Source organism: Microtus pennsylvanicus, chromosome 1 (genome assembly GCF_037038515.1).
Source record: "Microtus pennsylvanicus isolate mMicPen1 chromosome 1, mMicPen1.hap1, whole genome shotgun sequence".
Taxonomy (NCBI): domain Eukaryota; kingdom Metazoa; phylum Chordata; class Mammalia; order Rodentia; family Cricetidae; genus Microtus; species Microtus pennsylvanicus.
Genome location: NC_134579.1, coordinates 183,048,728 through 183,072,205, shown reverse-complemented (window position 1 = coordinate 183,072,205; position 23,478 = coordinate 183,048,728). Strand labels below are relative to the sequence as shown.

The following is a 23,478-nucleotide window of genomic DNA, read 5'->3' as shown; positions in this document are numbered from 1 at the left end:
CCATCCATCCATCCATCCATCCATCCATCCATCCATCTATCCATCCATCTACCTCTAGAAAGATTTCAGGCAAGCATTTTTTCTTTTACTATTTGAATGCACAAGTTTCCTTAATCATCTCTACTTCCCATTTTTCTTTTTTTTAACTTCACAACACAACATCTCTCTACATTTTGGCTTTCTTCTACACAGTCCCTCGCTTTTACAATGCCCTGGCCCTGTAAATACCCTCACTTTGAAATTCCATCTATAGCTCTCAACAACTCCTGGTCTAAAAAGAAGAAATGGCTCTTACGATGGCAGAGCATCTTTGATCTTCATGTGAGAAATGTCGTTGTACAGGGCAATAGAGACCACCTCTTCCATGGGGCAGATGAGGCCATACTCTTCACACCCATTCTCAATAACCAAGGGATCGGACTTATGAGGGTCAAACATGATATTGTTGGGAGTGACGATCATTACACCTCCAACCACACCCTGCAGAAAGAATTAACAGAAGACCTTACTTGAGATAGAAAAACATTCCCTGCCCACCATAGAACCTTTAATTACTCTGTCCTCCCACTGGCTTTGTGAGCCACCATCTCCTATGTGACAATCACATCTATGCTAGGAAAGCTAGAAAACACGCTGGAGAGTCACAGTGCTGGTGGCTGGGGAGGCAGCAGAGCAGTGACAGCTCCCTGTTGTGCAATCAGATGCCCGTGTTGTGTTCCTGGCTCACACACTCATGTCTCATGGGCTCCCAGTTCTCTATTAGAAAAATAACAGACTGTCCCAAGCCCATTCATGATCAAGAACACAGTATTCGATAATTCTTCAGCACGTCTCTAGCATGTCATTCTCCTTTGTGGTACTGAAAGAGAATCAGGTGCCAAAGACGTCCTAATATTTTTGTCTAACACAGTCACAAATCTCATTCCAGCAGAATTCAATAGAAACAGCAACAGGGAAAATTTGCAGCTCCAGTTTGTACAGCTGCGCCGTGGACATTAGACAGTAGCCTGCAGATCTCCAAATCTGAAGCTTTATCAGATTATATGAGAGACCCTGCTGATCAGCAAGGTAATATCTGCCAGGGACAGTAGGAGAGGTTTCCGGCAGCAAAGTCAGTTGATAGCTTTGATGAGCCTTATAATTATCTTTGTGAATTACTTATTTTGTCTTCAAAAGTTTCTCTACTGTCTGTAGCCTGATGTAAATTCTCCACTCTATGCACAGAATATTAACATAGGCCTTTCTTCCGAAGTTCACTAAAAGTCGGATTTCTTTTGTAGACAACGATGAGAAAACTAAAAGCGTGGTGCTGCTGACGTCATTTTCAGTGCTCAAAGCATCAGCATCAACACAAGCCGAAAACGAAAAGCCTGGTGCTGCTGACGTCATTTTCAATGCTAACAGCATCAGCATCAACACAAGCTGAAAACGAAAAGCCTGGTGCTGCTGACGTCATTTTCAATGCTAACAGCATCAGCATCAACACAAGCTGAAAACTTTTTTTCCCTAGATTAGCGCTTAAGATCTTCACACAAATCATCTCTTGTAAAGTGTCATGCCCCACTCATTAAACGTTAGTATCATTCTTATTTTATAGATGGAAAAGGCAGACAATAAGGATATTCAGATACCTTCCTTGTGTCTCATATCTAGCAAGTAGTAGAGCTGAGATTTAAATTTAAAGTTGAGAGTATCTGCTGTTCAACTCAAACTGTCTCCCTAACAACCTACAGGTCAAGAGCAAAAAGAGAAATGGCAAATCCAAGATCACAAGGAAACCTATTTCTTTTTTAAAAAAAATTCTTTTTAACTTTTATTGATTCTTTGTGCAACTTACCCCCCAAGACAAAACAAAACTTAAGAGAAAAACAACCCCCTCCAAAACCAAACAAAATAAAAAATATTTCTATTTAATTAATATATTTCCTTCAATGAGAAAAGACCAAATATCCAACAAGAAAATCAATTATGAAAGTTTTTCAAATCTTGCATATCAACTGTGGGTAAAATATTTTAATGGAGCCTTCCTTCCAGCAATGTGCGATCTTGTTTAGTTTCTGCAGATTCTCTTGACTGGTAACCTGTCACAGAACAGATACCTTTCCATCCGTGAAGTAGCGACAGTTCATCTTGAGAAATTTCACAACACCTGGCTCATCTTCTTCAGAAGTCGATGATAAGACTCTCTCAATGGGTTTTAAGGCCTTTCTTGCTAAGTCAGCATCCTTAGAAAGCAAAATGTCCAAAATTAAAGGAAAAAAAAATCACCCTTTTCAAAACACATTATACCATAAGTATATTATACCTGCTTTTCTTTGAACATTAAAAAGGACAATGACACATGTCCTTCAAAAATACCAAAATTATTTTTTGGTTTTCAAAGTTTCTCTTCTATTAGGAACAGAATATTCATACTTTTTTCAGAAATTCTCTAAAAGTTGGATTTTTGTATCAATCACCAACAATCAGAAAACAAAAATCATGATACAGCTTAAGTGATTTTTAACACTAACGTTACCAGCATCGATACAAGTTGAAAACTTCTACTTCCTAGATTAGAGGTAAGTTTGATAAGGGTCCAAATCAAACTGAGATTAAAAAATGTATGTGAGCCCACAAAACTTTTTCCCTAAATGCCTTAGACCATATCCAAGATGAAAAAATTCATACTAGATCACGAACTCCAATTCCCTGGAAAAGCACAATCTACTCACTTAATTGGGAATTAGCATCGTACCTTTGCATAAGGCATTCACCTTTCTCTTTGAGACCTTCTGTAAACAGCTGTGCCAGGAGAGGATGCATTCTCTCAACTGACGGCAACATCCCTGTCCTCACTCCTTTAGGGGAATTTTCAGATGCAATCATTAAGAACACAGTGTACTGATTTCCACCACTAATAGAAAGTACTGTAATAGAAATGAACCTCAGTGTGTAAGGAGCTAGGTTACATACAGGCAGCTTATCATATTCTGCATCTGATGATGATGGAGAGGCAGTAGCACCAGGAGTGGACGATGAAAGCCGTAAGGTACTAGAAGGGAAGCTGGCATCTGGCACAAACAGGACCTGGGCATAAGAAAGCAAGGCTGAGTGAAGGCCAAAGTCGGGCAACTCCATAGCTCCTACTCTGCCCATCATACTCAGTGTCTCAAAAAGACCCAATAGCTTCCATTATACATATAAACAACATGGGGTCTTCTAAACGACCCATGAACCATACTAAGTGATATAAATGGGCACAGTTCAGTGGATATGGAACACTGACATTGTAGGACAGGTAAGGCCTGAACAATAGGAACTGGGAAAGAGGGAGGGAACACAGCTTGAGTATCTTACCTGAAATACTTGGGGTCAGTATTTCAGCTTCAGCATATATATATATATATATATATATATATATATATATATATATATATATATATTGTTTATGTATATGTTTGCATAGACTTTTCTTGCTTTGTAAAATCTGAAAACTCCAAATCTAAAATGGACTCAGTTTCAGAATTTGGAGCATTCTGAATTTTAGATTTCTGTATTAGGAATACTAATCCTATATGAGGAGAGAAAAAGAAAAGAAGCATAGCAGACTACAACATATAATACCCCTTTAGGTAGAAAAGGGACAAATCTACGCCGGTGACTTTCAATCAGGCCTTGAGTGTCAAAGTAGCAGGGGCTTTGCAGAACGAACTGTACATGACAATACCAATACAGTAATCCCTACATTTTCTCTCCTGTTTGTATTTCATCTATATAAAAATAAGACTATCCTAACAAGTGTATCATAACTTCTACTGCAAAATTATCTGCCTTCTGAATTGGTGTTATGGTACCATCATTCAAGATCTTGGCACAGAATCAAATATAATCTTAAAATGATGACTGTTAGCTGTTATAGACAGAATTTGAAGCCAATCATTTCACAACTGAGCTCAGCTCAACTGTATTAGCATTTCTATGTAGACCTCACTTCAGAGGGCTGGCAAGATGGCTCAGTGTTTGCTGTGCAAGCCTGATGACCTGAGTTCAATCCCTGGGACCCATAAAAGAAGCCAGATGCAATGTCACATCTACAGTCCCTGCACTCCTAACAAGGTGGGAGGCAGCAGCAGGAGAGCCACGAGGAAGCTGACAGGCCAGCTGGTTTTGAGTACACAGCAGTGCCCCAGAGGCAAGAACAATGCTGCCTCAATCGCCAAAGTGGAAGGAGAGAGCTGCCTCCAAAAACCTTCTCTCATACTGACAAAATGTGTTCATCTGTATTTACACCCCCCCCATACACAGAAAGGAAACACACACACACACACACACACACACACACACACACACACACACACAGAGAGAGAACTACACAATGATGAAACACCCACTAAAGGTTGATCAAAACCAGCTCTGAGTTTCCATAAATCAACACAAAGAGGCCTACCAGCAGCTAGCAGAAACTATAGCAGAAAGATACAAACAAATCAGCTTCTCAGAAATGTAACTATTCTCAGACAGTGTCTCCGGCAAGCCTCCATGATGTGCTGGCAGTGAATGCACAGACTGGAAAGAGACAGCTGCTCTTTCCACAACTTCAGTACAGGCTAAAAGCAACTGTCAAGGCTGTGAGTTCTACGAAAGCCATTTACAAATTACTCTAGCTGTGTCGTCTTAGTACGTAATGCTCTTATTTATCTTATGCTGTTAAGCTGGAGGACTGAGTGTACCCAAACTCTGGGAAAGCCTGAGGTAACACAGTTGGAGGCAGCATGTGAATGGTGGAAGCTCAGCGTCTTCAGTGTCAAATTGGGCCTTGATCCTGGACAGCGGGAGCAGGCTTTCCTACTGAGTTCATTCCAGTATAAGATAGATGGAGATTTGAGGCCCTAAAGTTCTTTATCATAAAACAAATTGTCTCTTTAAAGTAGAGAAAAAAGTTAAGTTTGTCAGCCAAGGAGTCTTATAAGTAGGAAACCATCTTAAGTCCACAGATGGATACTTAAAAGAGTGTAAAAGCACATTCTTTGTACATGCCATCAAAACTGGAACAAGTAACAAAACTGCCCAACTCAGGGCTCCGGCCAAGCACTGTATGCCTCAACTACTTTTTTAAAGCTAATTTGATCCTGCTGTTTGTCTTTTGAAGCAACCAATCTAGAAGGTGGTTTTGGTTCACTCAGCTCCCAAGAAAAATGAAATTCCTCCCGACACCTGTCACCAAAGCCAGGCTACCTCTTCTCTGGCTTAAGGGGATCTTCAAATCAGCTCCATAAGGGTAACAATGGAACCTACATACGTGTGCTCACAGGATCCAGTGTTTCTGTGGATAAGGCTGCATTTGCCTCAATGACTGAATAATTTAAATACATTGGTTGAATGTACTTTTGGAGTTGAAAAAAAAGAGCAGAAAATAGAATCATAGAGAGTTCCAAAGACTTACCGTAATAAGCTAAAGCAGCAGGATTATACATTTGTCGGTTTATTTATGTTGAAAAATAAGATATTAAAATCCCGAAAGACAACGTATACTGGTTTTCTTGCCACTCTCTTTCTCAATGTCTTTTTCTTTGGTGGGTGGATAATTATGGAACAAATTAAGATAACACACACACAATTCTTTCAAATTAAAATAAAATGGGGGTCGTGTTACAGAGTAGAGTAAACTGAACTTGTAAATCAAAATTAAAGATTCTAAGATATCTGTGTTATATTTTACAGAAAAAAAATGTTATATTGACTTAAAACTCCTCTTGATGCCTCATGAAATACTTCCTCCTTAAGTTAAAGACTGTGATCATAAATGTGCTAATCATTTCCCAAGTACAAATCCCTGAACCATTTGTAAGAACTAAATCGCCTTCAGAATTCTTGGATCTTGGCAGAGGAAACAGTTCAGAAGACAGTTCTATGACATCAGTACTAAGTCATTTGATACGGCAAAGAAAAATGAAGGCAAAATTTCTAAAGTAATATTCAACACAAAAATAATTACCTGGCCTGGGACGATAGTGTGTGTGAAGAGTTTATTCAATTCCACTAATTTATTGGGAGTGATGTTAAACTTCAGGGCGATAGAGTTGAGGGTGTCCTGGCTTCCGGCCTGGAGTAGTCAAATGAACAAGCGTCAGTATATAAGGTAAAACCAAAACAAAATGAAACAACCAATTCAGAAAAGCAAAACTACTTTCAGTAAAGAGCACCAATTTATTCATGAGAGCAGTGGACAGTGAATGAAAAAGTAATAGTTTCATCCAGATGGACCATGAGGAAGAGGGGTGATTCTTTGTTGAGGTGCAGTCATTTTGTGTTGCTCTTGTGTTTTTGGTTTTGTGCTGAGACAAAGTTGCACTCCAGCCTGAAGACCACTAGGTAGCCCAAGTTTGCCTCAAACATGCAACCACCCTCCCAAGTGCTGAGATTTTAGATGTGACCCCATGTCTGTTTCATGTGCAAAACTCAATGAACCTGTACACAAAGAACCTTAACTTCAGTTCATTTCTGGACTCCCTCATCTTCAACTTTTACTCTACACTAATAGAGTTCTAACTTCCCTTTGGCAAAACTTAGGTGTATTATTTTGCTATTATAAAACATATCCAACCCAGAGACCTTCAGGATTTGGGGGTCAACTAAAGACGTATAATGAGAATTCAGACCCTAGGACCAAAATAACGGCTTTGAGTTTCAGGACTGCTCTTCACTGGCTCTATGGCTTTACACAGCTAATCTAAAATAAGAATTTACCAGAAAAACAGTCAGGCGAGGGCAACAATATTTAATTTCTTCTAAGAAACCAAAGCATCTCAGCAGTGCTATTTTACAGTGAAATTAAATAGAACTACAACTTTGTGCTCACATAGTATGAAGTCTATGATAAACAGAGCAAAGCTTCTGGGTTCCAAGAGCTCAGAGTGCAATGAGAGAGGTAAGTACATGGCGCACACAGCGAAGTCACAGCAAATGACACTTGGAAACATTGTTCATCTATAGATTCCAAGTATATGGAAGCATATATTCTGTCATGTGCCAAGAATACAACATAAAAGGTGCCTAGTATCTCCTCATGAATCAAGAGTTAAGGCACGAGGTAGACATTCAAAACATCATATCAGTGAGCAATGTTAAAATGACTTATTGATAAATGAAAGAATGAAACCTGCTCTAGAATTTCTGGATGGTGAGAAGAGGACATGACATGGAGAACAAGGAAAGTAAATCTAACAGTGTGCACCTGGTTTGTATAAATACTTGATCACAGAGCTATTGCTTCCTGGAGAAGGAACAAACATAGAGATCTAAAAGGATATGTTAAGCAGCTATAGATTGATGTTTTTGTATCTTAAAGATATCTGGGATAGAGACTGGAGACAACCCATTTGTTTGTTTGGAGCAACAAAACTACTAGGGCATCCTTAACTAAAAATATTGCTTCTCTATTTAAAAAAATAATCTCATTAAACCAGGTTCTAGCAGGGTGAACAAGGAGTGGTGAGAAAAGTGGATGCCTGCATGGTCTTCCAGATGATCCTAAGCAAGGCACATAACAACGGAATGACAGGCATTGTAGCCAGGGAGACACATGGAGGGAAAAGAAATGACTTAAAATGGGTCTTAAGGAAGCACACTGTTTGATGGTTATACAATCAGAATATACATAAGGAGCAAGGTGAGTCAAGGAGAAACAGTACACTTGCCCAGCACAGGGATAACAGCCATCCAGGCTATCCATCACACTTACAGTGTATTCCATGGTGCCGTGCGGCTTCTGTACCACCATCTTCTTCTCTTTTTTATCATGAGTTTTGCTTTGATTGTCATCTGAAGAATTAAATCATATACTGGTGAATAATTTCATTTTCAGGAATTGAAGACAGACTACATCTACATTATATGAAAATCCACTATCAAATTGATATAAAATGATACCAGTAGGAAAATAGGCTATGGCAGAAATGGACCATACTCATAAAGCACAGGGCATCTGTGATCACAAAATAAATGATTAATGCTCATCATAATCAAATAATACGAGCAAAAACATGGTAAGGTTTCCAGTTATTAAAATATGAGTTTAAATTGGACTATTTAATGACAATGAGGATGCAGCTAAAGCAGAATAATCATTATATAAACACATAAATGGTAAGTAATGCAAATGACTTTAGCCTTTTAGAAAATGGATTGCTTTGTGTAGCAATAGCTGTAAGATGATCACTCTCTGATTTAGTTATCTTTCTTTTAAGAATTTATGAACACAAACTAAAAGAAAAGATAGTAAACATACATTTCTTAAAATATTTGCATTTTAAAAAAAATGAAAAGAGCCATAATTCTAAGAAGAGTTTAGGGTTGACTATAGATTTTGCTATTCTTTTAAGTTTGTTTTATTACTTTGAGACTGGTTCTCAAGTATTTTTGGCTAGAACTGAACTCTCTATGTAGCCAAGGATGAGTCTGAACTCCTGATCTTCCTGCCTCCATCTCCCACACACAGGTGTGTACCACCACACTCGGTTCAGGCAATGCTGAGGAGCAAACCAGGGCTTTCTGCATACTAGGCAGGCACACTAACAACTAAGACACCTTCACAGATAATCTTCCGGTTATTATAGATCAAAATGGTCTAAAACAACATAGTCAGTCACATATGATCCAACTTAATTGTTATAGTTAAATACACTGTAATATATTAATCTATATGTCAAAAACCACGGAGTCATATTCCAACAGGTTGAAAAAAATCAGCATAACAAGAGAATGTAAAATAGAATTAACCAAGAAGAGATACTTCAAGTTTTATCTGGGCAGAAAAAAAAATGCACATGAAAACTAGATATCACTTTACACACACCTGACATGTCAAAGGAGCTGGACAGATACTCTGAGATCAGAAGGTCTCAAAGAAAAATGAACTGTTGCCAGAAACGTAAGCTGATTCAATCATTGCAGCTCCTAGCACCTACAGGTTGTGCATCTAAATTGCAATTTAGCTCACAGATGCATAGGGGCTCCCAGGAGGGAAACACTTTAAATAAACCCAAAATAGCCTGCGTAGGATATTCATCACTGTGTCCTCTGAGGCAGGGGGAAGGGGAGAGCTAGAAGGTAAGTAAAACGTGGCAGTGCTCTGGGATTCCAAGGTAGTAATTAAAAATAACAAACCAGAGGTACATGGCCATAGGTTCAAGTCAAGAGAGATAGAATGGGATAAATAGATAGATAGATAGATAGATAGATAGATAGATAGATAGATAGATAGATAGATAGATAGACAGACCAGTATCATTCATGCCCATCTAAAACAGCCACACACATTTTTTAAGAGCACATAAAAAAAATTGAATACTACAACTCTGAATACATTAGGATGATGTGGCACAGAGATAGAAAAGGCAGAGGAGCAACCGGACATCAATCAATTAATCAATCAATAAGTATGAAGGAGCCTGTCTCTAACCGTTCATAATTTGTTGCAATATACGAAATGGGAATAACTCAGCCACCTACATCTGAGGTTCTGGCAAGACACACACTCCACAGAAATGATCAGCATGTGGATTATCTATGCAAAGATACAGGGATGCTGGGCGAGACCAGGAAGGTAGCAGAACCTGGAAATAGTTACATCATATAGGAGTTTTCTGGTTTTTCAATATTTCCTGTAAACAATATTTAAAATAAAAAAAAAATCAAGAGGAGAGAATCAAGACGGTGCCGTGAAAGTTCATCCCAATCACCTTCAGGTGGTCACATCTGGGTAACTTCAGAGAACAGTGCAATTGACCTCAGACAAGAACATTTCATACAGCCACTGTGCAAACAATTTAACCACGGGATTTCTGAGAGTCTCATAACACACATAAAAACCGGGTCACCTAGATCCGCGAAGATAAGCAGTGAAATATTAATAACTTTCTTCTTTTTTTTTTTTTTGGTTTTTCGAGACAAGGTTTCTCTGTGGTTTTTGGAGCCTGTTCCTTTTTCTTAAGATCATCTTTAAGAGTCAGAGAAACCGAAATTTAGGGCCTTTGCTTGTTTACATGGGAGATGGGCCCCAGGCTACCATTCCCAGAAACATTTTTCCAAAAGTTCTTTTTGACCCAAGGCTATACATTGCTAAATTTCTTTAAGAGAGAGAGAGAGAGAGAGAGAGAGAGAGAGAGAGAGAGAGAGAGAGAGAGGGAATGTGTGGTGGTAGTACAAGGGGTGGGGTACCACAGTGGTCATGTAGTCCGAGGACGACTTCCAGAGAGCCAGTTCTCCTTTTTCATCAAGGCAAGCAATTATTTGTTAATGTATTCACTCATCCTTTCGAGACAAGAGCATCTCTAGCTCAGGCTGGCCTCAAAGGCACTATGAACCTGAGGAGAATTCTGAACTCCTGATTGTCTTGCCTTTGCCTCCCAAGTGCTCTAACATCATGACCACACCCATGGTCTTTCTGTGGTGCTAGGGATCAAAGGCAGGGCTCCAGCATGCTTGGAAAGCGTTCTCCTAACATCTGCAGCCACATCAGCAGCATTGTGCAGCCCCTTCACTGTCTCTCATCTAATTTCTCACTCACTCTGTACAGCCCTGTTACCGTCTGTCCTTTGCTAGATCCCAAGCAATGCGGAATACCGTCACAGGCCCGCTGACTGGTGGAGAGTTAATAGGTTACATAGCTATAAAAGAAAATGTGTATAGTTAAACCTTTCAGCGGAAGTTTAATTTGTACACTTGAATTTATGAAAAAAATAAAGTTTATCTTCCACTGGTACCAATAGAAATGTCAAACATGTATTACTACTAAAACAATTACAGTGTCGCAACATGGTCCATGAATGGAGTCATGTGAGGGGAGTCCTGGCTGTTTGTGAGAAAACTCCAAGAAAGCAACACCAAAAGAGTCTTGTGACCATAGTTTCTTCAAAACACAGATTTGTTCTTGGAATGTGTTTTTGTGCTCCTCCCAAGAGTATCAGATAGGACTAGCTTACTTCAGCTGTTGCTATTCATCTGCCTCCATGGAAAACAGTTTTGATGCATTCAGCTTGTCCTTGTGATTGTACACTTCACTCAGGTGGCTCAACCCTCAGTATAAAATGTCTGATGCTCTGAATAAAGTTGGTCATTGCGTGAGACTTCAGTCTGCCTCATTTTTTGACTCTATTCTCCAAGCTCCATTCTCAAGAATAGTAAACAAGAGGGGGAAATGATTGAGTCAGTAAAGTGCGTCTCTGCATGCATAAAGTCTACAATCACATCTCCAGTGAAGAAAATTGGATTGTGGCATCTGTAGTACCAACACTGGGGTAGAAGAAACGGGTAGATCTCTGGAGCTCACTGACCAAATAGTCTGTTGAAAGGATGATCTCCAAGTTTAGTGGGATCCTTTCTCAAAAAGAAGTGGAGCCCATGTGGTGTGCGCACACCCTCAGGCTATGCTGAAGAGGTGGAAGCAGAGTTATGAAAACTTTCAATAAATAAGGAAACACTTGATATAAACTCTGGTCTCTACACACATACATGAGCACAGCCCTTCCTGAGAGAGTCTAAGAATGTGAAATATTTGAGGTGGAGCTTAAAATGACCTGATCGTCGAATGTCTTTGAGATGTCACAATGACATCTGGCACTTAAGGTAGAATAAATTTCCTAATAGAGATCAACTACCTGGACATGTCTGATCGTGAGGAAAACATTTCACTACAATAACATCACACTTGGAAAACTGCATGCACGTGTCAAAGTCACACACCAGACAAGATGCTCTGTCACTAGTCAAATAAAGAGAGCAGGAAGTAACTGGCCCATTTTAAGAATCATAACCATCTTTGTGCCATGGTTTCAGAATGTGAAGTTTCACTTTACTTCTTACAGTTAGCTAGAAAGATGGCCAACTCTGTGCCCCAGTGAATGAAATCAAGACAGGCTCTGCAAAACACAGCCAACAGGCAATAGAGACTTCTGATCCTGAAGAGAGGTAGGAAGGAGCAGGGACAGTCGCAGGAAGAGACAGAGATCCAACTCCAGCACTGAAGGTGAGGGTCTATGATTATCCTCATACATGATTATGATGTACCGGTGTCCCAATGACCTTACTCCTCCAATTCCAGTCTCAGGCCTCCTCATGCCTACCCTTTATACTTACCAAATCCTAATCTCTCCTTTACTTCAAGGATTTGGAGGAAAAAAGTAAATGTATCTAAAGAGAGAAGAGAAAGCTAGCTCTGTATTTCTCAGAAAATATTATGAACAAAGTTATTAAACATTTTTACCAGCCCTATATACAAGATAAAATGAAAATGGGCAATATGAGACCATGTTTCAAAATAACATTTGATATGGGAATGTAGTCCACTTGGTAGAGTTCTTGCCTAGCTTGTAAGACACTCTGGGTTTAATCACTAGAGAGGCATAAATGGGCTGTGGTGATGGGATTACATTAGTAATCCCAGAAAGTTGGAAGTTGAGGAAAGAGGATCAAACAGACAAAGCCATCAATGGCTACACAGAAAATGAGGCCTAAAATGTTCTAAAGAGTTTAAATAAATAAATATTAGATTATCTTGGGCTGGAGAGATGGCTCAGAGGTTAAAAGCACTGACTGCTCTTCCAGAGGTCCTAAATTCAATTCATGCAGCCACATGATGGCTCACAGTCATCTATGAAGAGATCCAATGCCTTCTTGTTTTTTTTTAATTTATTTATTTATTTATTAAGGATTTCTGCCTCCTCCCCGCAACCGCCTCCCATTTCCCTCCCCCTCCCCCGATCACGTCCCCCTCCCACATCTGCTCCAAGAGCAATCAGGGTTCCCTGACCTGTGGGAAGCCCAAGGACCGCCCACCTCTATCCAGGTCTCCTAAGGTGAGCATCCAAACTGCCTAGGCTTCCACAAAGCTGGAGAGGTTGTGGAGAAAGGGGTACACTCACCCATTGCTGGTGGGAATGCAAACTTGTGCAACCACTCTGGAAAGCAGTGTTTCGGTTTCTCAGGAAATTCGGGATCAACCTACCCCTGGATCCAGCAATACCACTCTTGGGAATATACCCAAGAGAGGCCCTATCATACAACAAAAGTATATGCTCAACTATGTTCATGGCAGCATTGTTTGTAATAGCCAGAACCTGGAAACAACCTAGATGCCCTTCAACGGAAGAATGGATGGAGAAAGTATGGAATATATACATATTAGAGTATTACTCAGCAGTAAAAAACAAGGACTTCTTGAATTTTGCATACAAATGGATGGAAATAGAAAACACTATCCTGAGTGAGGTAAGCCAGACCCAAAAAGAGGAACATGGGATGTACTCACTCATATTTGGTTTCTAGCCATAAATAAAGGACATTGAGCTTATAAGTCATGTTCCTAGAGAAGCTAAATAAGAAGGTGAATCCAAAGACAAACACATAGGCATCCTCATGAATATTAACCTTCATCAGGTGATGAAAGGAGACAGAGACAGAGACCCACATTGGAGCACCGGACAGAAATCTCAAGGTCCAAATCAGGAGCAGAAGGAGACGGAGCACGAGCAAGGAACTCAGGACCGCGAGGAGTGCACCCACACACTGAGACAATGGGGATGTTCTATCGGGAACTCACCAAGGCCAGCTGGCCTGGGTCTGAAAAAGCATGCCTTCTTCTTGTACGCAGGCAAAATGTACACAGAACACTGCATACACAATAAATAAATAAATAAATAAATAAATAAATAAATAAATAAATAAATAAATAAATGATGAGATTATCTGGATACAAATCCAGATGATAAAATAATCCCCTCAGAACCCATTATACAAAGGAAAGATGGTTTCACCGGCATTCAAATAAGAGGAAATCTGAGACACAAAGGAAACACCGTCCATGTCTCTAGATCTTTCAAAGAACCCCAGCTTCATGTCCCAATTCTAGAAACTGATGCATTCGGCAATAACAGCATGATGTGCTTGACGTTATTAACCAGAGATGGCATATCACATGCCATCTCATGTCACCTTATGCCATCTTATGCCACCAAACATCTGACAACAATTTCACTTTGGAATCAAAAATGAGTGTGTTCCACTGGCTTTATGATAGAAAGCAAGTTACTTGAAAGTGTTCCACATCAAGTCTGTCATTTACAACATAAAGAACTGTCTGATAATGTCACTGAGAAAACAGTAAGATGCGTGTGACGTTGTATGAATCTTGGACCCGGGCATAGAGTAAGCACAGTTGCCATTATCATTAGTCATAGTGCAAATGACATATGTATGCAGCCATTTAAATAGATGAGTGATAAAAATTCTAAGGCATCATCAAAAGGTTTCATTCCAGAAAGGAAGTCATGCGGTATTGAGAGAACAGATTAATAAAAAACACTTAAAAGAAAAAAAAACCTTGTTGATCACCAGGTGAGGGACATAGGCCCCCTCACCTCTAAAAACCATCAGATACATTCTGTTGCATTTTTTAAAATAATACAATAATAACAACACACATTACAACTGTTAGAAAACTAAAGATAGAATGAACAGCCTTAACCTCGCCCAAGATTATATAAGCAACAATGACCACTAAGATGGAAACTCTCTGATCTATTGAACAGAGAGCTTTCTTGAGTTCTCAGGCACAGTGGTGTGGTCTTTAGATGACATAGGTACCTCTGAGGCATCCCCGATCCTTTAAGTACTCTCTCATACATATTCGTATAAGTAACTCCAATCAACACATTGGTTCATCAAGTTGGACTTCCGTGGCATTGTTACTCAGGGCTGTCACTAGTTCCCTACCAAGAATGAGCATCTGGGTCTGCTTATGTCTACCCAAGAGGAGTGTCACACAACACTTACAGGTCTACAGTGTCTGGCTAATTACTTACGATCACCCAAACCTTAGTTCACAGGTGTGGCTTAGCCCTTTGCTTTCCGAAGGAAGAGTCCATGGGAGTATCAGAAGATCCCACAGGTACTATGCCAGTTCGTTACCTCTTTCCATCATCCAGCATGCTTTGAGGACAAGTCTCTAACTGCAACTCCAGCAAAGGCTTGTAGACATGGTCCCTCCCAGTACTCTAAGTAACAACTCAGTACCACAGAAAGCCAAATCCAGTTATTCATAAAGAAAAAATAACTACCTTTGGAATGAAGAGAAACTCAGAAACAGTAGGGGTCTTGGAGACAGTTTGGAAACCTCGGAGATAAAGAAGGAATTGTGCATCACAGCAGACTTCACTTTCAAGGAGCTGGAGAGACGGCTTAGTGGTTAAGAGCACTACCTGCTCTTCCAAAGGTCCTGAGTTCAATTCCCAGCAACCACATAGCCATCTATAATGAGATCTGATAACCTCGTGAGGAAGAAACCTGGTCAGTTGTCCTCATCAACTTAGACCATGAAACCCAATATGGGCAAGTTCAACAGAACCGCCATATACAGGCTGCCCATGCATGTTTTGGCAAATACTAAAGTGCAGAAACACTGGAATGTGCTCCAGGTACCCTTGTTGCTTATCCAGGGTATCCTGGGAAATTAAACTCTCCTCAAGTACACCCCTGTAAACTGAGACAAGACTTTATATTATACACAAAAGCAATTATGCAAGACAAATCAGTGGTAATTACAATAATGTAATTCAGTGGTAATAAACTTTCCTAGCATATATAAGGCCATGGGTTTGATCCCCAGCACCACAGTAAGACAAAGAAAGGAAAGAGGGAAAGAAGGAAAGAAAAAACACTAGCCAATATCAATTTAAGAATCCCTACATCAGTGTTCATATGCAGTTGTCTTGAAGTCCCTAATCCAAGTGAAAGATAAGGGTTTTAAGTATGAAAAAAGAAAAACTGACTATTACCTAGTTAATTTTCTTCCTAAAGAACCAATATTATCATAAAGTGTCAAAAATTTATAAAATTGCTTTAAAAACTATCCAGACAATTTTTTTTTTTAAGATAGGCTTTCTCTCTGTAGCGTTGGTTGTCCCAGAACTTGTTTTGTAGACCAGGCTGGCCTCAAACTCAATAGCTGTAATAGAAAAGGAATTGAGAAAATTCCAAACATGTTGTCTACCAATAAGATGTCTAGCAATAAATATATCATGACAATAGCAAGACACACATTAAGAAAAGTTTAAAACTTCAGTGATGAATATAAATGGAAGTTTAGATAAAGGAAGAGGCATGCAAAGCTCTCACAAAAAGAATCTCATCTTTATAACTACATCATCTTCTTTTCTAATTAAAAATTTAGATTAAATGCTAAGTGAAAAATAAAGTTATTTTAGAGGAGAAACACTGAATTTATAATCAGTTTTATCTAAAAGCATAAATGTATAAAATAATCAAATCATATTTCAATGTATGTCTTTATATTTTAAATATATATATTAGAGAAATAATCGCAAAATCATACAGTCTGCTCTTTTATGAAGTTACAGCAATTAAAACACTGCAGCATATAATTAAAAACTGGGCATTTAGTGTAGAGAAAATCACCGTTAAAAACTAGTGAGAAAAGCTGGATTTCCTAGCAAATACCATACAACTTCCTCTTGGTGGGCAGGTTCAGTTTTGGCATTAAATAGACCACCAATGAGTCCAGTTCTATATTGAATCCCCATGTAATTTTGAGTAAATACATAAAATAGGGATGTCAATAAAGATTAGACAAGGCGATTCTGGAAAAGCAAATCAGGAGTGAGAGAAACAAGAGGTTAAAGATAACTAAGCGAGGCAGTGAGAACAGAAAAAGATCACTGAAAGTCATACAGATAGATTCAAGATTTTATAACAAAGCCAGATGTGGTGACACATGCCTTCAGCCTCAACGACTCAGAAGGCTGAGGCAGGAGGATCAGCTGAGCTCAGGAGTTTGATGTCAGTCTAAGAAACACAAGACTCTCTTTCAAAGGAAAAAAAAACAATGAAAACTAAAATCAGAAGTGACTTTGAATAAAATATAGGACATGGATTTCTTCATAAAGAAATAACATATTCTCCATTGAAGAGATACTCACATTTCTTCACTTAATAGGTCAATGTTGCTAATTAGAGTTATTGAGAGATGAGTAACCCTGGAAAAAACTAAATTATTACAACTTTAAAAAGAAATGAAAAATAAGTGTCAAGAAGGACTATACTCTGTATTTTACCCCCTGACACAAAGGAAATCATGAAGTACATGCTACTTCCTCTCTCTCAAGTATGGCACACCCAGTATCTTGTTATGACTGATCAGTAGTGATATTCCTTACTGATGTTAGAGTTTAATGCACGTTGAACCATACTGAATGGAAATCTGGAGGTGTTCCAAGGGCAGGGAAACGCTCTTTCTAGAGGACTATTCTACCACAGCAGTCCTGCCTGACAGTCCTGGATGAGTAATGAATGCAATAAGCCCTGTGGCAGTCCCCAAACTCAGTGACTACATAAGGACAGTTATTTTGGTCAGCATCTGATTTATATTAGCCATCAACACAATGGATGTTTTGGGCATGTCTACACATATGACTAGTAACCCTAGTGTCCCAGTACTTGTGAATTCACTTAAGTAGGTGAGTGTCAACATTACCATCACTAAAATTACAGCCTAAGGAAAGAAAGTTCACCTGCAGTCTCTTTTTTCTCTATACTAAGAAACAAGAGCATTCTGGGGAAATGTCAAACCCACTGGAGCTCTGTTTTGCATTGGCTTGGTTTTCCTCCAGAGTTGACTTGCAGGGATGAGAGCTATGTCTCATGACACCAAAGCTATGACTTTGCTGTCAGAGGGCAGAACGTTAGTTTCTGTCACATGCTAGCCCGCATGTGCTTTGGTGAATTCCTCAGCATCTCATTCTTTACTCTTGTAAAACAGGCTGCTGCTTCCCGTTATACATCATGAGGAGTCATGAAGTCAGTGAGGAAAGCAAGCATCCAGTCCACGGCAATCATTCATCCAAAAGACAATCTCTCCTTCCTAAATCTTGTTCCTTCTCTCCTTCCTACCCTTTCCCACCTTTAAACGTTCTTTTTTAAAAAAAAAAAAATCTGTTTTTCCCATGGCATCATGGGTATAATTGGACAAATCAAATTTTAAAAGGAAATAAAGGAAATATAAAATAGTCCCCACTAGGCTTCGAATGTACCAGTGCCTTGATCTTGAAGGGTTTTCCAGCCTAGAGACCATGATAGTTCTGCTGTTGCCAAGGCACCCAGCCTCTGACTGAGCCTGAATGTTTTCCTATGGACTTTTCTGCCTCACTTGGTTATGACTGACTTTTCAACCTGATAACTACCACTCATCGGCGGTTGTCCAACACATGTGTGCAGTTCTCAGGTGGTGAGATTTTCCACTGTACATAACACACCCAGGGAAACAGACTTGTGTGGCATTGATGGCAATGGTTGTGACAGGTCTAACCTCTGAACTCAAGAGCAGACGTAGGAGAACGTAGCTTCCCAGTCATCATCAGCACTTTTGTTTGCTTGTTTCAGCAATGACAAGAACAGGCTACAGGAGGCTGTGCTGGAAGAGGCATAGAGGCTTCCACAGAACAGGGATGCTCTTCCTGAGGCAAAGCCAATACAGTCACAGCAGTTTTACAAGAGGCATTTGCTTTGCTGCTACTAACTTACTGAGAGACACTCACATTCAAATCTCTTAACTCTGTTTCAAACTTCGGAATGATTTCCCTTTAGAACCAGACTTACCAGTGCTGATATTCTGAATTTTTTTTAAAGTTTTACAAAACAGGCCAGCTAGAAATTTCATAGCCATATGGATGCTGAAAGTCGAGCATGGAACAGAAACCAAGAACACCATGACACTGAAGCCCAAGGTGGAGGCTCGAGAAGCACTGAAGCCGTGGTCAACACAACCCTCTCTCTGCATGTCTCTGGGAACTTCTTGGAATGTGGAAACAAGGGGGTTTTCAGACTGTGAAGTACATATTAATGCCTGCCATAAGGCCAGAGAGCAAAAGACACACGAGATGGACAGTCTTCCCATTGGAGAGTCTTGGTCTCTGTCTTCTTTTGGTTCTTGTTGCTCAAATATTTGTTAATCTGAGATATGCATAATCGGTTTTATAATTTATAAACTTTATAATTTACAATTATACAGTTGATTAATTACAGCATCAAAGTGAGGCACTAGACCAGCGTTTTGGGGAAACCAGAATGCATTTTTATATTCATGTTCATTATTTTGTGTTTTTAGGTTTAATTCTTGTGATGTTCACCACCAATCAACTTCTTTTCTTAATCTTAAAGTCAAAATTTTAATGTATTTAAGATTAAGAAGCTCTGTACTCCATTTTTTATTGGATTATGTGTTCTTTTGCTCACCATTTCTTGAGTTTTGGAGATCAGACATCTGTCTGATGTAGGGTTAGTGAAGATCTTTTCCCATTCCCGTTTTGTCTAAACAGAGAACTCTCAACAGAGGAAACTAAAATGGCTGAAAGACACTTAAGGAAATGTTCAACATCCTTAATCATCAGAGAAATGCAAATCAAAACACTCTGAGATTCCATCTTATACCTGTAAGAATGGCCAAGATCAAAAACACTGATGACAACTTATGCTGGAGAGGTTGTGGGGAAAAGGGAACACTTCTGCATTGCTGATGTGTGGAAACAACCTTCCTCAAGACCCAGTAATACCACTTTTGGATGCTCAATTGTGCCACAAGGACATGCGCCCAACTATTTTCATAGCAGCATTGTTTGTCATAACCAGAACCTGGAAACAACCTAAATGGCCCTCGACCAAAGAATAAATAAGGAAAATGTGGTACATTTACACAATGGAGTATTACACAGCAGAAAAAAATGACATCTTGAATTTTGCAGGAAAATGGATGGAGCTAGAAAATATTATTTTGAGTGAGGTAACCCATACACAGAAAGAAGGGGAGAGTCAGGGAGGGGAGCAGAGAAAAATGTAGAGCTCAATAAAAATCAATTTAAAAATAACAAAACAAAACAAAAAAGATTAAGAAGCTCTCTCCCTCTCAGTAATTTATTTCAGGAAATATATGAAAAACATTCAAGCGCATGTTTGTCCAGAAACATGTTTCTGGACATTTCTAACATCTGAGACTGTTTTGTCTTTGAACTTAAAAAATAACTTTCACCTCTCAATTGAAGACTTTCATTGTTCTAGCACAGACTACTAAATCTGTGCCTTGCTCTCATCTTTGCTCCCTCACAACAATGACTTTTTTTATTTTTTAGACAAGGCCTCTCTGTGTAGTTCTGGATGTCCTGAAATATGCTATTTGGATCAAATTTTGCCTTAAATTCACAGAGACTTGCCTGCCTCTGTCTTTCAAGTGCTTGGATTAAAGGCATGCACCATTATGTCCGGTCTTGCAACAAAATTTTATACTTTTATTTAAAAATATTTTCAAGTCACTTATCCATGACCCACAAAACCCCCCTACAGTTAACCTACATTTTCTTCTTCATCTTTTCCTACATATGGTGAGCTTTTTTTTATTTCTATGCTCAACTAAGTGTTTCTACTCCTGAGTGCACACTTCCTGCCTCACGGGGCTTTGATTATTGCTTCTGTTCCCAAGGTTTTTGTCTTTTCACCAAGAATGTGTTTTATTCTCAGATCAATGTCTCCCCAGCATCTGACATCTTCTGGCTTTTTGCTTTCCTCCTTAGCTACATCCTTGTGTATTTTAGAAAAATATTAATTAGGTCGTTTCTTTGTAGCGGAAATTGAACTAAGCCTTGGGTATTCAAGCAAGTTCTTTATTATGAAGAGCCATCTCCAGCCCCTTATCCAGTCTTTCTAATCTAAAGTATAAGAAAACGTTCTGCCTTTGAGCAGAAGATTATGTATTATATTTAAGACCTGGCTTATTTATGTTCGGATTAAGACTTATCAAAATAATATTAAAACCTTGGCATTCTAAGCCTATGAGCTGAAGCAAAATCAAATGACAGATATGAAACTCACCCGTGTGGTTTTAAAGGGGAAAAACAAAGCCCCGAGCAAAAGTGGCAGCGTGTGAAAAGTTGTTGAGGTTGCCACTGTGGGAAAGAACCCAGTTGTGGGTTACTTTGATGTTTTCATGAGAAACTAATATCTACAGCAAGCGAAAAGCAGAGGATTTCCGTTTTTGAACTTTCTCCCATTAATTTTCTTCTGAATGCAGGATGGGAAACTGTGATCTAAGTGTTGAATAAAGATGCATCGGAGGTTAAGGGGTACATGCTCAACCCCGCACCAGGAGGCTCAACAGAACCATCACGCATCTGAGGCTAGCCTGGGCTACACAGTAAGACTGCCACCTCAGGAACAAAGAAAAAACAAACCAAAGAAAGGAAGGGTAGAAGGGAGGGAGGGGAGAGGGAAGGAGAACAGAAAGAGGGAAAGAGTGTGGGAAAGCAGAGAGCCACATTCATAGCGAGTAACCTCCCTAAGTAAATCTGTGCCTTCAGCCATCTCAAAATGCCATGCTCTTACTTACATAAGTACTTTATGTTCATTATAATGGCTTCCCAAATAGAATTCCATTAAAGTTTCTACATTGCTATCCAGGATCCTGGGCATTAACACCTTAAAATAAGACATTATGATATTTTAATAATGCACCTAACTCTAAATTGCCTTCTTTTCCTGACTTCTAAGATCTACCCATCTCGCCTCGCCCTTGCAGCTGCATAGGTGTGTTTCAATTGAAGAATGGTCCTACATCAAAATCTCTGCATTTCTAATATTCCCATTCTAACTGCAAGCTTTAGGAGGGGATATGTGCACTATTCTAACAACAAAAGTTAATTATATTGCTAATTTAGTAGAGTTTCGTTCTTTGGTAAATTAATTATCTTCTGGAAGATTTTTTAAATGCTCCAGTGGATTGTATAAAACTTGTTTAGGCATGGTTGCACATACTTTTAATTCAATCATGGCAAAGGCAGTGGCAGAAGGGCAGAAAAGCATGGGGCAAAGGGGCAGAGGGGCAGAGAAGCACGGGGCAAAGGGGCAGAGGGGCAGAGGGGTAGGGGGGCAGGAGGGCAGAGACAACGGTAGGAAGATCTCTGTAAGTTTAAGGTCAGTCAGCCTGGACAACACAGTGAAACTCGGTCTTTAAACATTTTTTTTTTCTCAAAACTCAGTGATAGCTACTGTTTAAAAGTGTAGTATGACACAGAACCACTAAGTAGATTCTTTTAAAAATACTTGTTTATTTTACATATATATATGGGTGTTGTGCCTGCATACATGTCTGTGCACCACATGCATGCACTGACTAAAAGAGGGCATTGGATCCTCTGAAAATGGAGTTATAGTCAGTTGTCAGCTGCCATAGAGGTCCCGGGAAGTGGACCTTGGTTTCCTGTAAAAACAATGAGTGTTCTTAAGCTCAGAGACATCTCTCCATGCCCCCTACACAACTTAAGCAATATAAGTAGAAGTTTTTTTTTTAAAAAGAAAGTAACTATATGTGCAAGCACAGAAATGCTGAATCCACTTGTTCTAGAAGGATTCTGATAATATTTACTGCCTCTCAATGTTGTGCTAGAGACTGGACCATGAATTATCTGATGCAATCTGTCTTGATGTGACTACTTCCTTTCCTTCTCTTTTCTCAAAAACAAATTAGAACATTTACAGAATCAGGGCCATGTTGTTGCAATTGTAGTGATTCAATCGCTCCAAAACATTCTTCATTGGCATCTTATCGTGGTGTCAGGAGACAGCAATGACTGATTGCCAAAGCTGCAGTGAGTCACAGATAAGTCTATCTGAAAAAGCAAAAAGCATTATTTTGTCAAAGTATCCTTCTGCAATACATAATGTTCAATAAATAAAGGAGGAAAATTCCTGCAGGGTGTAGTGGCACAAGGAAACAGAGGCAGGTGGATCTGTGAGTTCGATGCCAGCCTGGTCTATACAGTGTGTTCCACGGCAGCCAGAGCTACATAGTGAGATCCTTTCTAGAGATAGAAAGAAAACAAACTCCCTTATAATTTCTGTACCCAGATAAGACACCTCTCTTTTACACCTTTTCTGTCTTCATTTCTGAGCCCACGCTGTCACTTTGCTGCTTCTTTTGCAGCTCTGTTTGTGCCTTGGGTCATTTCTTTTAGACACAGACTCACCTCACATCTGTAAGGAGCAATTAACTAAGCCCCTTGAGAGAAATGCCTTAGCTCTTCAAAAAACACCACCAAACAAAACTCCATCACCTTCCTTCCTCATTGTCGAGTTCCCAAATTTGCCATGTACTTACTTTGCTCTTTTTCTTCCTCAGACACTATACAAATTAGCATATGCTGCTTTGTCTATAAGCAAAATTTCTCCTCAGAACTTAATTTCGCTAAAATCCTGTCTCTGACCACCACAGCCTGCCTCATCCACTCATATTCATCCATGTAATAACGGAGCTCCTCCAACTCTGAGTTTCACAAGTCTAAGACAAGATCCTTGCATTCTGAAATCTCCTCACTCTCCTTTCACAGCCAGAGTAGCACCACAGAAAGCAGCAGAGACCTGGAACAGGAATGAATCTTGACTCAA

The 23,478-nt window shown here is 39.4% G+C and overlaps 1 protein-coding gene across 2 annotated transcripts in view; it reads right to left on the bottom strand.

Moving 5' to 3' along the window:
• Ncoa7 (nuclear receptor coactivator 7) overlaps nucleotides 1–23,478 on the bottom strand; it is a 140,914-nt gene that overhangs the window by 47,529 nt on the left and 69,907 nt on the right. For both annotated transcript variants that reach the window (XM_075946459.1, XM_075946470.1), the window contains exons 4-8: nucleotides 7,724–7,803; nucleotides 5,978–6,085; nucleotides 2,956–3,069; nucleotides 2,100–2,225; nucleotides 296–480 (exon numbers count right to left, since the gene is read on the bottom strand). In XM_075946459.1, the coding sequence (XP_075802574.1) occupies nucleotides 296–480; nucleotides 2,100–2,225; nucleotides 2,956–3,069; nucleotides 5,978–6,085; nucleotides 7,724–7,803 (613 nt within the window). The remainder of the gene's footprint in view (nucleotides 1–295; nucleotides 481–2,099; nucleotides 2,226–2,955; nucleotides 3,070–5,977; nucleotides 6,086–7,723; nucleotides 7,804–23,478) is intronic.